The sequence below is a fragment of the Budorcas taxicolor genome, chromosome 1 (genome assembly GCF_023091745.1).
Source record: "Budorcas taxicolor isolate Tak-1 chromosome 1, Takin1.1, whole genome shotgun sequence".
NCBI classification, from domain to species: domain Eukaryota; kingdom Metazoa; phylum Chordata; class Mammalia; order Artiodactyla; family Bovidae; genus Budorcas; species Budorcas taxicolor.
The window spans coordinates 133631788-133646884 of record NC_068910.1 but is presented as its reverse complement, the minus strand read 5'-3'; the positions used below and the strand labels follow the sequence as shown (position 1 = coordinate 133646884).

General features: G+C 45.4%; 1 protein-coding gene across 1 annotated transcript in view; it reads right to left on the bottom strand.

The window, feature by feature from the left end:
- The window catches only part of KALRN (kalirin RhoGEF kinase), a 694022-nt gene that overhangs the window by 17145 nt on the left and 661780 nt on the right, over positions 1 to 15097 (bottom strand). The window contains exons 52-56 of the mRNA XM_052653860.1: positions 5256 to 5283; positions 4460 to 4631; positions 2978 to 3099; positions 2190 to 2321; positions 522 to 686 (exon numbers count right to left, since the gene is read on the bottom strand). Of these exons, the coding sequence (XP_052509820.1) occupies positions 522 to 686; positions 2190 to 2321; positions 2978 to 3099; positions 4460 to 4631; positions 5256 to 5283 (619 nt within the window). The remainder of the gene's footprint in view (positions 1 to 521; positions 687 to 2189; positions 2322 to 2977; positions 3100 to 4459; positions 4632 to 5255; positions 5284 to 15097) is intronic.

The following is a 15097-nucleotide window of genomic DNA, read 5'->3' as shown; positions in this document are numbered from 1 at the left end:
GTCTACATAAAAATGTATCCACCCTGAAAAAAGGCATTCTGGGAGGGCTGCGGGTGGAGAAATGATACTCATTTTAACTCCAACCTTCGAGCAAGTGGCTTTCCTTTCCCTGTTTTAAATTGGTGAGTGGGGCTGTCACTAATTCTGTGAGGCGCACTTAGGCTGGCAGGGGTTCCCAGGGAAGAGGAGGCTTGTGTTTCCATCACAGAAGAGGGACAAGTAGTACCCACGGGGCTCATGGCTCCTGCCTGCCCCTCTAGGTGCCTGGCAGCACACACCGATGCCCGGGACCAGGACCAGGGCAGACATGGGTGGCAGATCTAACTTGAGCCCCATACTTTACAGAAACACTCTTCATCAGGCCTCTGAAATGCTACTTGACAGAAGCCGACAAGCAAATCCAGGTCACCTCTAGCTCAATGGCCCAGCAGGCCAGTGGGCTGCCAGGGCCAGTGAGTTTATGACAGTTGGCCAGTTGTCTTGTCTTCACCACCAGGGTGCTGAGTGTGGCTGGGACTCACCGTACTCTGGAAGTCGCACGAATTCTGAGGGCTCGCTGGGAAGGCTGATCCCCCAGGGGTTACTGGCACTGACTCTGAACTGATAAGGACTCCCAGGACTGAGGTCTTCAATGACAAGGTAGGTGTCCAAGGTCGATGCTACTGACTGTTGCCAGGCCTGGGAACCTAGGGCACAATTTTCGAGGAGTGGGAAAGAGAAAAGGCCAGAGGGACATTGTTTCAAAGACCTTCAGCAAACAATGAAAGGAAAAATGACACATTCCATTCAAGGGACAGTTGTGGTCGCTGCCTCGGGCCTTGAAAGCCTGTTGGCTAACTGTGGCAGGTCTGGGTTCAATTTCTTGAGACTGAATACATCATGAGTGGTGTTGAAGCAGCTGGCCTGCAGAGTCTGCTCATTTCCAAATGGGCATGTGAGAGAGTGAAAGCGCATGACGAATTTACAGAGGAACACACAGCGCATTTTCAACAAGGCCAGAAAAATATATTGTTCGTTAATAACAAAGTGAGAGAAAACAGGCATTTCCAAATGGAAACAGAATGGAAACGAACATGTACTGAGCACCATGGACATGTAAAATACTGTGGAAGAAGTCCACCCATAATCCGCTCATTTCATGTTGCCACTGAAATCCACAGAAGCCCTGTGAGATCGGGAGCATCCGTCTCGCTTTACACATAAAGTAACTGAGGCTCAGAAAGACTAGATAACTTTCCCAAGAGAACTTAGTTCATAAGATGAACTATGTATGACCTGAAGAATGCCAAGGGAAATACAGGCTTGGAGAGACTTGTCTCTCAGCTCAGCAACAATGTCTTTGTGCTGAGCTGAGAGACAGAGTGAAAAGCTAAACAAAGAGGGGGGACAAATATTTTTATAACTGCAGAGGGTCTCTTTAAGAGAAGAAAGAAGGGTGAAAAGAAGAAGAGCAACAGAGAGCAGAGCAGAGCAAAGGATTCTGGTTCCAGGTATAAACCGTTGCTTTTAATTCAGGTGTGTGATTCATCACCTGGTTCAGAGAGTGCTACTAACAATTAGAGCTACCTGGCAGCTTCTCATTTCAATGAATTCTTCTTGATAACATTTGTTCCTAACTACTAAGGGTATGTATGCACTCTTAGTGTGTCAATGTAACAAGGTTAAAAACGGAACAATTTAAAAAGTGATCTCTCAATTTATACTGTGATCTCTAAGTTTCGTGCGGGGTAAAGATGAGGGGTGGGGTGGGGTGGAGCCTTGCTTTTGCTCTCCTAGTTACTTCTCTGGAAGAAAGATCACAGATTAGCAAACTATTAATAGAGAGCTGGGTTCTCATGCCAGCTCTGCCTCTTACGGACCCCAGCTTCATGCTTCTTAACTTTCTTTAAGCTTTAGCCTCCTCATCTGTAAAATGGGCTTGATTGTCCCTGTCTGCGTGATCAGCCTTGTTAAGCAGGTAAGAGCAGGCAAAGGTACTTTGCCATATGCCATGAGTCATTATCATTTTGGCAAAAAATGTTGCTCGGGGTTTGAGATCAAAGGCAGCTCAAGCCTGGCCTGAGGCCTTGGTGGTGAGTTGGAAGATAAGAGAAGGGACAGCTGATGAAAGGCATGGAAGCAGTGTTATGCCTCCGAAGGACCTCCTTAAGACAGAGAAGACGGGAGAGGAGGCAGGGGAGGCGGCGCACCTTCCTCTCTGTACTCCACGGTGTAACCGGAAATGGTGCAGTTTCCCGTGCTGGATGGGGGCAGCCAGCGGAGGATCACGGAAGTGCAGCTTCTCTCTTGGGCAATGGGGCGGTTAGGGGCCGCTGGAACACCTGCGGGACAGAAATTAGGGGCCAATGCCATTTCTGCAGAACTTGGCCTTTATGCCAAGGCTGAAGCTCACCTAGGGCGTGTGACCTAAGCTTTACCTCACATGTTTCCTGTGGCCTTGCGCACCAAGTGGTACACCTTTCCTAGGCTAAGGGAGGCTTGGGAGACACACCTTGCTGTCGGAATTCTTCCTTGGATCACATGCTGCATACTGGACAGAAAGCTCCGTGAGAGAACTGCGCTGTAGGAGGCATACAGTAGGGCCTGGACAGCTCTTATCAAAGATTCATTCTGTTCCCGTTTGCTGCAGCCTGGTTTCGGAACTTTCACAATGGCCCTCTTCTTCCCCAGGTCTCAGGGAGCCCTTATAATGTCCAGTTACAATGTTGGACTAACACAAACATAGAAAGCAGAATGGTGGTTGTCAGGGACTGAGGGGAGTGACAGGGAAGTGGAGATACTTTGTTTCAAGGGTGCAGAGTTTCAGCTTTATAAAATGAGAGTTCTGGAGATGCGTTACACAACAGTGTGCGTGTACTTCACACTACTGAACAGCACACTTGAAATTAGTGAAGATGGTGCATTTTATGTGTATTTTACCATAATTAAAAATGAATATTAAAGCACAAGAAATGTTTGACTAACAAAGAAACTGTACCTTGCACTTTAACAGTAGCAGATGTTGACGCAGTACCGTGGTCGTTTGTGGCTATGCAGGTATAGATACCGCTGTCCTGGGGCATCAGATTGCAGATTTTCAGGGTGATTTCCCCAGAATCACTAGGGACATGGAAAAAGGATGTCCTTCAAACACCAGTAATGAGACAGTCAGCTAGTAAAGGTACAAGGTGTGCTAAGCTGAGTCCTTTGGACCAAGGCCTAGTCCCTGCTTGTTATCTTCTTACATACCTTCGCTGAGCACCTTGCCCTCTATCTCCCCAATTCCAATTCCATATAGAGGAAGAAAATTCTTGGCATGCCTATCTCTCAAGTTGGTTGTAAATGAGGGATAGTAAAGGAGTAAAATGAGATAAGAATTAGAACATGGTTTGAAATAAAGTCCTATACAAATACTGATCCCCAATGTTATTACTACCTAAAATATTTGGTCCTAAAATACTTTCAGTCCATAAGCAATTACAAGTGGTACAAAAAATGGAAAGACTAAAGAAGGAAAACGTGCAAGTAGTCCACATACTACATGTGGCACCCTCAAAATAATTGAGTGACTTAAGGCAAATTCCTTCACTAAATAACTTTCCCAGTAGTTCCAGCCTGGGGTTCAGGACATTAAAGAACTGCTCTGAAAAGGTTAAACCCAGAGGTCACAGTCAGTCCCACTTCCTCCTCACTGGTTGTAACATAACGTGGTAATTTTCATGACCCTTGCCACGCACTGACTCTCATCCTAAGCTCCCTGGGTCCACTGATATTTTAGGATCAGGCCATGGAGTCTCTGCTGGGAATATCATTTCACACGCAAAAACATTAAGCTAAAGGATGAAGTGTCTTGATCCTAGCTGTTTCTTCCATAAATGTTTTCTAAGCATCTAGGGCTTGTTACTGCTTGTCTTACGTAAGCAGCATTGTGCAAGAAAGGTCTTAATTAGTGGGGCTTCCCTGGTGACTGAGAAGTAAAGAATCTGCCTGCAATGCAGGAGAACCAGGTTCAACCCCTGAATCAGGAAGATCCCCTGGAGAAGGGAATGGCAACCCAAGCCAGTATTCGTGCCTGGAGAATCCCATGGACAGAGGAGTCTGGTAGGCTACACTCCATGGGGTTGCAAAGAGTTGGACACAACTGAGCACCTAACACTTTCACTTTTGGTTCAACCAAGTTTGATTTTATAGTCTTTGTGTGGAAGCATACTTGTGGCTGGATTTTCTGTTTTCTATTGTACACTTTGGAGTAAGTCACTATTTTTTTCCTTCTAAGAAAATTGTTCTTAACGGAGGAATTGAGTATATCACTGTTTCACAGGATCCCAAGGGCCACAAAGGGTCTGTGCTAGAATAGGTTCCAGGGCAGCTCTTCTCTGAGAGACTAAGTAACCTGAACAGGAAATGCATCCCAGACTTAGCTTCTGGGTACTGCCCGAGGTGTGGGGAGGTGTGGTGCTGATGTGGGGCTGCTGCTTACCAGGAGGAGACGGTGTATGTAGCTGAGCTGTTGTCAGTGTCAAGGATGTTCTGGTCTGGACCCTTCCAAGTGATGGTGGGCTTTGGCCGCCCACAGACTTTGCACTGCAGAGTCACTGTGTCCCCAAGCAAGCAGGTCACATCTACTAAGGGCATGAGGAATTCTGGCGCCACTGTGGTCAAATCAACATGACGTAAATTTGCATTATTCAGAAGAAACAGAACAATTATTTCATAACGCAACCCTCTCACTCCCCACCCATGCTGTGTAATGATTCGAATAATCTTCAGCTTAACAGCGCAGAGTCACTGGTGTCCTGTGAAAAAGTATTTTTAAAGTACCGTGCCATGTTAAGTCGGTTCAGTTGTGTCCGACTCTGTGTGTGGCCCTATGGACCGTAGCCCACCAGGCTCTTCTGTCCACGGGATTCTCCAGGCAAGAACACTGGAATGGGTTTCCATTAATAAATGTTTAATTTTAGAAAAATTAGCAAATATAGATTTTTTAAAAAGCAAAGACAGTCTCCATGATGTCATCATTCAGAGGTTACTGTGAACAGTGTGGTATATATCCTTTTAGATTTTATAGAAATATAGCTTTTCTTACAAAACATGGATCTCATTATACACATTGCAAGCTGTGGTCTTTTTTACCCCACTGTTAATCCTAAACATTTTCCTTGTCCGTAAGCACAGGACTACATGACCACTGTTTAAAGATGCTACCTCAGTGCTGGATTTGCCATAATTTATTTAGCCAGTCCCTGTGTAGTCAATTCTGTCACTTTTTAACTCACCTTCTTGGATGAAATTTGGATTTAAGATCTGAAAAACACAAAGAAACAGAAAGTTGCTTAAATCCTAAGCTACTTAAAGAGAACAGGAGACTCATCATAGTGACCAAAATGAAAGTACAATTTGGGGCGAGACGCCTCGAGCCCAGCCCCTGTAGTTTGTGGCCATGGCACTATGGCCGTGACAACAAGGGCCCCTTATTTACCCTCCCCTCTGCTCTGTTCACACTCCCTCTGGGCAGCTGGGGCCCCAGGCAGGGCTACTGAGACTGCAGAGCTAGCCTGCTGTCCTCTGTCACTTGCTCTACCTCCCTATTGTATGCACGAAAACCCATTCTCCTCCACCTTGACATTCACTCAAGCATCCTGATGGCACTGATTCTTCCCAGCATTGGGAATATTCAAATATAGAGGAACCGACATCTATTAAAGTGGAAGGGTGCTGGACAAGAATCCAGTCATTTCCTCCCAGCAGCTAAATGCAGAGTTTGACTGGTTGAGGGGAAAGGAAAGTTCCACTTCTTCATCCTGCCCTCCCAGAACTCCTCCTGTGGCCCAAGTCTCCATAGGCAGCTTGAAAACCACAGAACTGCCCTCCTGGCTGCCTAGGTGAGGAAACGGAGACTTGGGCTGCCCTAGTGACCTGTCTGGTCGTACGGCTGGTTGGTGGAGGCCCTGCTGGTGCCCTTTGTACATACCAAGCTGTCTGCCATGTGACAACATGGAGCTCACAGAAGGGAAAACCTTCCAGTCCACTGGCCATTACCTCTTCTTGAGAAGATGATTGCTTTGATTTTTCTCCCATCGTTTGTATGACCTCTAATCCTATAGTCTAGGTCACAAAGCTGGGTGGGGTGAGCAAAACCTGGGCTACAGAGTAGAAGAGGCAGGGGCTCACTTCTTTTGTTTTATGTGATTTTATCCTAGTCATTTAAACTTTAGTACCATTACTTTCCTTCATTATAAACTGGGGATAAATAATACCTAGTACAAAGTGTTACCGTGAAGATTAAATGACACCATGTCTATTGCACAATGCTTGACAAGTATTCAATGACTATTTGAATAAAGATTATTTAATTCTAATCTTCTCCCTTCTGCTAAGAGGCCTATTGTTGCAGTGGCTTATCTCTAATAGTATATCTTGCAAAATTCTTCTTTACTTCATAATGAAGGCAGGAAGATTATGTGCCTGGCAAACCGCCCACTGGGGCAGTCACACTTATCTCTCTGATTTACCCAAGTCACAGGTCAACTCGGTTTCTGTGTGGTTTTGCCTTATACAGGCATCCATCAAGCCCTTTGGAAAAAGATATTCCTCCTCTGAGTTCCTCTCTGCAAACCTTTTGCCTGCGTCTACCACTCAGGCTTTTCATGAAACAGGCTGCAGGAAACTGCTGTAATGCTTCATCCTGGAGCTGAGTGTCTCAAGATTCTGACCACCACAGGGCTCTCTGCTAGTCTCCAAGGCCGCTCACACCACTGCCCTGCCTGCTTTTAAACCAGTGGTTCTCAGTCCTTGACCCAGGTGGCTTTAAAAACACACAAAAACCCAGTGCCTGGGCCTTATGCCTAGAAATTCTCTTTTAATTGGTTGGGATCAGCAGTTTTAAAACACAGGTGAATCAACATGCAGCCCGTTGAGGAAGGCTGCTAAAAGTTACCCTCAATCCAAGGAAACCAATCTCGGATAGACCTGTTTCCTGCCCCGGAGGTTCTTCTGGGTGGGGTGGGGGATGCATGGGGCATATGGTAAAGGGACTGCTTTTCCCACACTTTTGAAACCCCATCTACGTGAGGAGACCCCAGACCATGGTAGGAGAAGTGTGAAGAGTTGTTCCAGTTGACAAGGCAACTAAGCCACCAGTGCTCTCGATGGGCAGCACGGCAGCATGTGCAAGGGCGGCTAAGGGAGCCGGAAGTTGATCCGCCTGGCTTAGGTAGAGCGGGAGGATGACATGGAATCAGTCATTTCACAGTCAAGGAAAACTAAGAATATTTCCTAAACGTTAACAGTGGTTTCCCCAGGGTGATGAGATGGTGGGTGGCTGTCCCCCCATTCAAAAAATACTGCTTGCTTCTCTCAGTTCAGTCGCTCAGTCGTGTCCGACTCTTTGTGACCCCATGGACTGCAGCACACAGGATGGTGTAAGATTTTGTGGATACAGAGATACTAAGGCATAGGCTCTGACCTCAGAATTTATAAAACATCGGAACATTGGGTGATTTTTTTTTCTTACATGGGCTTTCCAAATATTCTGCAGTCATTATGTTTCACTTTTATAATAAATTTTTAAAGGAAAAAATGGTTTGGTCAGAGGTATTAGACTGTAAGCTCTTAAAAAACAGGAACCATGTTATTCATTTTCGCACCTCAGGCCTCTAGCCCCCAGTGTGCCACGTAATGGGCATTTAATACACGTTGGTTGAATGAATATTTGATCTATGTCACATTTCAGTTCTCCCATGAATTTAGGACTGATTTATACATAAAATCTGGAAACAGGACCAAAAGATCTATAACATAATTACTCCTGTGTATAATCCTAATAATATTTGACTGGAGTCAGCTTTTAAACACAATAGAATGCAAACTTTTTTAAAAAATTTAAAAACAATAAAATCCATGGCCTCTGAGAGAGCAGGGTCTTAGGAATATGGGATGCATAAGGGATCGGAAACTCTAGGAGCAGACAGAGTATGTAGTATCCAGATTCTAAGCCAGACACACTCTCTTGCCTTGAACAACATTCCCAAGCAACTGAAGCCTCCGTTTTATCTGCAAACTGGGGATCATAATGTCCACTTGGAAAGCTGTTTGACTGAAGGGCTCAACCTATTTGATGATGATTTACTGAGCTTACCATTGCTTAAGTGGTGGTGGCCAGCAGGGGAGAGGCAGAATGCCCACTACCCTCCTTGAGCCAGCGGTCTAGTGGGGAAGATGGACTTAAATGACATGCAGTGTCTAGGACGGTGCTGGGCTGATGTCAATAACCACCCTTCAAGGAACATGAAGCACTGGCCTCTCCCTCCTCCTACCCCAAATCAATCAGAAGGATTTGACTCTAGGGTCAAAAACATTTGGGAATGCTGCCAGCTTTGTTCAATGGCCTGTATTTCCCATCTTGATGGGAATCCATGAGGGAGCAAGACACTGAGTCCACTCCAGGAGTCTCAGAGAGCTCTCAAATGGCAGTTTCCTATGTTACAAACATTTAAGTGGGGTTTCATAAACCTACACTGCGGCAGTGCTTTATAAACATCCCAAACTGCTGCTTAGAGAGTTTACCTTATTCCCCTTTCTTGTCACAACCCCAACTGTGTTAAGTACATTATTAAACACAGCAAGCATTGTTTAAAAAGAAAATCCTCCTAGCTTTGGTGTAGACCTTAGTGGGGACTTTGGAGAGAAAGGCTGCCAGTACAGCTTAACTGTAGGTTCTTTATCTGGAGGCAGCTTGTGGAAGGCACCTCTTTTCATGCCGCTGCCCTTTGGCCGGCCCAGGTGTTGCTGATAATGGTAATACCATCACTGATCTGTTTAGCCTTTCATAGTTGGCACAAATTACTCAGACTCCTTCACTTGCTCCTCCAAAGCCCTGGGAGAAAGTGCTGAGCAGTTACTTATTCCCATTTCCAGAGGAGACAGGGAAGGTAAGTGTAACAGCACGGAGACAGTGATGGGGAAATGGCTCCCAGAGCTTTTTCCACCTCGGCGTTCAATGCAGAGGCAAGGTCTTGGGAAAAGCATCGGGAGACTTTGTCATCAGTGTCAAAGGACTGCCTGCTGACCTTTGCTCCATGTCCCATCTCTACCCAGTTCTCCTCTACAAACTTGTCCAGCAAGAACAAAGAGCCTGAAAAAAAAAAAAATCCATCCTAATGTTTTTCTGTGACTCTGGATTATGCCCATAGGGGATTCCTTCCTTGTTGTTGTTGTTTTTTTAATTTTTATTTTGAAGCAAATCAGAGTATTGACTGGAGGAGGGTCATGACAACCTTTCATCCCGTAGCTTCATATTTATCTGAGGTTTCCTATGGACCACAAGGCCCATGTGGGCAAGGGCCATGTTTCATTCACTGTCATTGCCTCAGAGCCTAGCACAATACCTGGCACACAAGCGTTCCATTGCTATTTGTCAAATCAATGAAAAACTGAAATGATAAGGAGGAGAGTTGAGAAAAATGCCTTGCCGTGAACTCAGAGTGTTTTTCTATTTCCATTTATCCGGAACATGGCTTGTTCTGAAATCTCATCAGTCAGTTACGATCTGAGATTTAGCCGACAGGGATCTTCCCCTGTTCTCTGCTCTTCCAGAGGTTGGTCCCTTTGGCTCTGATCATGTGCTGCCATCTGTCATCACGTCTCCCCTGCATGTTAAGAGCCCCACCAGACTTGTGAACCCTTTTGAAGCCATAACCTGTTCATGTATTTTATGTACTCTTTGTCATGTTGCTTGACATAGCAGAACAAGTAGAATTTGTTAAATTAACTGACTCAATGAGTTTAGACTAGAACTTAGGTTTCCTTTCCATTAGACACTACCTTGTCTAATGATCACAGGTGGTGTGGGACAGGACCTGAGGTATCAGACTGGGACTCAAAGGGTTAATTATAAGGTGCACACATTTCTTGAAACCTAATGTTTTCCTTCCTCAGAAACAGTCTGGGAGTCCATGTAAAGTGATGGAGGGGCAAGGGGAGAGATCTGGATTCCAAAATGGAAGCGGAGGGGGAGGGAAGGTGACGTTGTCTATATGAAACGCACGTTCTCTCTCTGAGAGACCAAGCTTCAGGAGGAGGAGGCTGGTATAGACCATGTGGGAAAGGGCTGGTTAGGAACCCGGTTGTTATGAACAGCAGAGGGCAGCAGGTGGTAGTGGGTCCTCCTGGAACCACCACAATCTAGTTCGTCAGCAACTCAGTTTCTTCCTTCTGGAGAGAATTCCAATTGTTTTCTTGATTTTACTTTGAAACGGGAGGGTAGTGAAGTAACAGGAAAGAATTACAGGTGAAATCAACCAGCAATGAATAATAAGCTGAGCTTTGAGCAAATCTGGAGTTTATTTTTCTTGCCAGTCAGTGTCCAAGGTTCTGACTCCAAGACCTGAGCGTGAGGATGAAATCCCATCTGTCTAGAAGACCAGGTGTCAAACGACTCCAGAAGAAAAATACCTCTTTCTTCTAAATCCCTCATCACCTCTCACAAAACACAGTTCAAAACTATACATCGAGAATGTCGACGGAGTCAAAATAGTCAAACAAAACTCAAACCAAAGGTCCTAAACTCAACTCAGAGCTACCTTGAGTGAAACAAAATTCCATTCTCTGCCTCTTCTTTCTCTTAGTGCTTGTGTCAAGCGAGTCTGTGTTCCAACAAGGAAAGAAAGGGATTTTTAGATGATGAATAAAATGGACAAATAACAGAAAAACAATGTCTAAAAGTTGAGGTATGATTTCTGGTTTGGAGGTTTAGCCCTTCATGTTTCCAATCTGGTGAAACCAGACACAATATTCCATTTGTTTAGTATACATTCCTCTAAATATTTAGAAAATATTCCTATTTCTTCTCATTTCTAAGAGGATATAAGCTGAAATTTAAAAAATACATAAATGCAACACAATCCCAGACAACAGAATTCTCTTTGAACTATCCTTACCTCCCAAATATTTTCATTATCATTTGGTTCTAAGTACTTTTCCTTCAACCATGATTTTTTCCTTTGACCCAATTTTAATAGAAATGTTTTTAAATTTACAAATATATGAAATTAAAAAAAATTATCTTCTTGTTCCTAGTTTCTACAAGACTGATTCCTTGATTTTCACTGGGATTTGCTTTATGGGTAGTACATGGTTGATTTTCACAGAAAGTTCCATGTGTTCCTGAGAAGAACACATAAGCACTAACTACTGGGTAGACTTATGAGTGTCTATGTGTGGAGCACATTGTTTTATGGGGATTTCTAGTCCAAAGTGAAAGTGAAAGTCAAACCAGAAATCATACCTCAGTCTTGTCCGACTTTCTGTGACCCCATGGACCATAGAGACCATGGAGTTCTCCAGGCCAGAATACTGGAGTGGGTACTTTCCCTTCTCCAGGAGATCTTCCCGACCTAGGAATCGAACCGGGGTCTCCTGCGTTGCAAGAGGATTCTTTACCAACCATGAGGGAAGCCTCTTCTAGTCCAAATCCCTCTCCTATTCTTCAAGCTTTGCTTTAAGAACATTGTGTTCTCAAAAATAAAAGGGATAAAAATATGACTTACACCGAATAATGAAAGAAGATCTATCCCCTGTCTCACAAAATAGTAGAGGAGAAAGGAACTAAAAGGCGGTTTATGGTGTGCACATACTGGTCTCTGGTGTTCGTGAGGACGGGGCTGGGCTTCCAGTGGTGGTGTTATCATTTCCCTTCTGTAACTCATGTTTCCAACGTGGAATCTACAATCTTGACTTTAAATATTCAAAATCTCTATGCATGAGTGTCCTGAGGTCTCATCCCTTAATGATTTGACCTTGATCATATTCTGATCCCCCAAACCTCTTTTACTGGGGAAACAACCTCCCAGAGTCTGTGGGCCCGCAATAGGTTACGATGTGCTCTGAGGACAAGGGCCAGAGGAAGGCTGACTTGTGGATTCCCACGCCCCGTGCTTCTTCCCTGAGGTCCCTGAGCTGAACACACAGTTGCTGTCGTCACTGTTTCCCCTACCAGTCATTCCCTGCCTTTCACTAGCGCTCCTTTCTCTCCCTGTCCTGCCCCTTAGGGTTGGATATTTGCCACCTTCCACTTTAGTCTACTACAACAGCCCTCCAATGGGCCTGTCTGTCCCCACTGTGTTCAGTTAGGTGCCAGTTACTTCCTAAAGCCCAGAATGAATTATTTGGACTCTGCCCAACAACCTTCAACTGCTCCTCACTGTCTGCTGCATCAAGTCCAGGCTTCCTGGCAAATCCCCCGAAGCCTTCAGAATCTGGTTAAAACTCACCTGCCAGGCTTTATTTCCTACCACTCTTCCCACATACCTAAACCCCAGGTATCCAGATAGCAGTCTCTTTTCAATATGTGCTAGGCACTCTCAAGCCGGTTCTCACCCTTCACACTTCTCCAAGACTCTTTACATCCTACCAGTCCCTCCAACCCAGCCCCTGACATTGTGTGAAGCCAACGACCACGCACACAGGCACCCTGGGAGACAGGTCGTGAATGCCCAACTGTGGGACAGTTATTTAACCTCTCTGCTCTCTCACCTGTAAAGCAAAAACAATGGCAACAGTACCTATGTCTTGGTGCTGTTGGAAGGAAAGGACTCAGTATGGAGCTGGATACATAGGAAAGGCGGATAAACAGGAGCTACTATTACTAGCCCAGCCCTGAGTGGCTGTTAAATATTCACCGAATGAGTCCTTGAATGGCTCTCTGACCCCATAAGAGCAGATTTCAAAGTTCCCTATACAACAAAGGCATTTAATCGAAGCCACCTCCCTCCAGGTGACAGCGCAGGGAGGGGCCTAATTTACATAACTTGTTGGCCCTCTATAGTACTCACTGCAATGCCTGTATCAACCAACTTGTGTTAAACTGAATTGACTAGGAAATCATGTTGAGCGGGCCTGTAGGTGGATCTTGACAGCACAGGGTGTGCGCAAGGGAGGTGGTGGCCTCTGCTCCTCTAATAGCTGGCTCTTAGAGCGACTTCTCCTGGGTCAATAGCACCTCATAATCTCATCAGTGTATGACACAAATGAGATGGGCCAGGCTTCCAGATGAGGGTGAGGGTGTGCTGGGTGACTCTTCTGACCAGAAAAAACAATTCAGACGTTTCCGGCTCTTGAAACTAGACCTCTTTCCTGGCATTTATGGCTGGACTCCTGAGTCACTGGGAATGGGTGTGGTGAGGCCAAATAATTACCCCAACTGTCAAGGGATTTAAAAAGTTGTTGAGGAAGAAATTCTTCTCCAGCAAGCAAATGTGCAACAGGGGATGGCCTGAAACTGACCTTCCTTAAGGAACTGAGCCTCACCTGGGGAGCAAACTTCTCTATCACATGCCAAGTCTGTCCTCTCAAAGCACCAGAGTTAAGACCTGCTGTTTCTATCAGTTGTGTGACCGTGATCTTTCTGAACCTGTTTCTTCTAGGAGGGTAAGAAAACTCCATCTTCACCAAACGGTTGGAAGGAGCAGAAAGCATAGTAGATGTGACGATGCTGTGGAAGATCTTGCAGTGAATCCTCTTGGGAGAAAGAAACACTAGCTCCAGCCACCTAAGTGTGCTTCTCCCAGCGGCAGAATAGAAATCAATCTGCAAGTAGAGTTAGAGCTAAGCTAGGCAAGAGGAGTGAGTCTCTGGGCCCAACCCATCGGATCTATTACAAAGAAAATATTTTGTAAAAATAAAATGAGAGGAATGTGATGCTTCACTTTCTTTTCTCCAACGAGTTCTTTTCATTAAAAAAAAAAAATTCTTTTTATAAAATGCAGAAACAGGCATCAGTGGAAATACACTGGCGATGCTGGGAGGTCAGTCACCCGACCAGGGGTGTAAAAATTTCCTTGAATCTGTCTGGCCAGGTTATTTTGAAGCTCTGAATCTGGGACAAGCAGCCGAGGCAGCTAAGGTGGGAGCAGCAGGCTAGCTCTTTGAAGACGTGAAAGCCAGGCCTAGGGAATTGTGGGTCTGGGGCGAGAAAGAAAGGTCAATTCTGGCCACTCAAACCCTTCCCAGAGCCGGAAGTAGACGCTCCAGCTGGGGCTCGGGAGGAAATGTACCCAGGCCATTCCTGCCACAGCCCCTGCAGAACAAGTTTCAGGGGCAAAGCACAAACTCTTCTGTTTTCTCTGCTGTTGAGGCCTCATTGTTCTCAGGGTCAGAAGTTCAGGAGAGCAAGGTCTTTTGATATTATACCTTAGACCGGCAGGAGGCTCAAAGGGTTCAACATCTCTTACATAAACACCCGTGCTCCCAGAGCTGTGTGACGTCCCACAGAGAAACCCCCCAGGCTCAGAAAGCCTGGCCCGCCTGAGGCCTTACAGTGGACAGTCCCTAGACAGCAGTCCAGTCTCCTGGCCTTACAGTGGACAGTCCCTAGACTGGAGTCCAGTCTCCTGGCTCCTGTGCCAGTGCTCTTTCCATATGATCCTACCTTTGTGTGATTTTTATTTAAGTCCTGCTTCAGCCTTGCAGGGCCGGGATGGGTGGAAAAAATATTCTTCTTTGTTGAGCTGGAAAACTGAATAACAAATTAACAGAGGAAAAATGGGTACTGGAAGGTGCAGCTTCTTATCTGCCAGAATCTGGGTTTTAGATTAAAAACAACCTGAAGGTGGGGGTGGGCAGCTCCAAGAGGGGGGCAGGATAGTGTGGGTGGGGGAACAAGGGCCAGGGAAAACCAGAAACAGGCTTCAGGGCACCTGCTCATTTTGTGAACAGGAAGTCACAACTTCCTCTGCCTCGGTTTCCTCTTCTAAAAGTCTTGGAAGGGGCTGCAGAGACTGCCAGTGAAGTGGAGTTATTGTTCAGCAGGTAAAGTTTCAGTTTGGGATGATGAAACAGTTCTGGAAATGAATAATGGTGATGGCCACACAACACTGTGAAAGCACTTAATGCCACTTAAAACACGTAAATGTGGTAAATTTTATGTATATTTCAGCACAATAAAAAACAAATGAAGGGGATAGTGTTAACTAAAGGTTTCCAAGATTCCATCTACTCTGAAAGTCTATGATTCTTACCCTATTTGGAAATTTCTTTTCAAATTAGCTTCATCTTTCCACATGCTTTCTCTCCCACAGGTTCCCAACCCAGCTCTTACACAGCAAGCACCAATACCCACCCC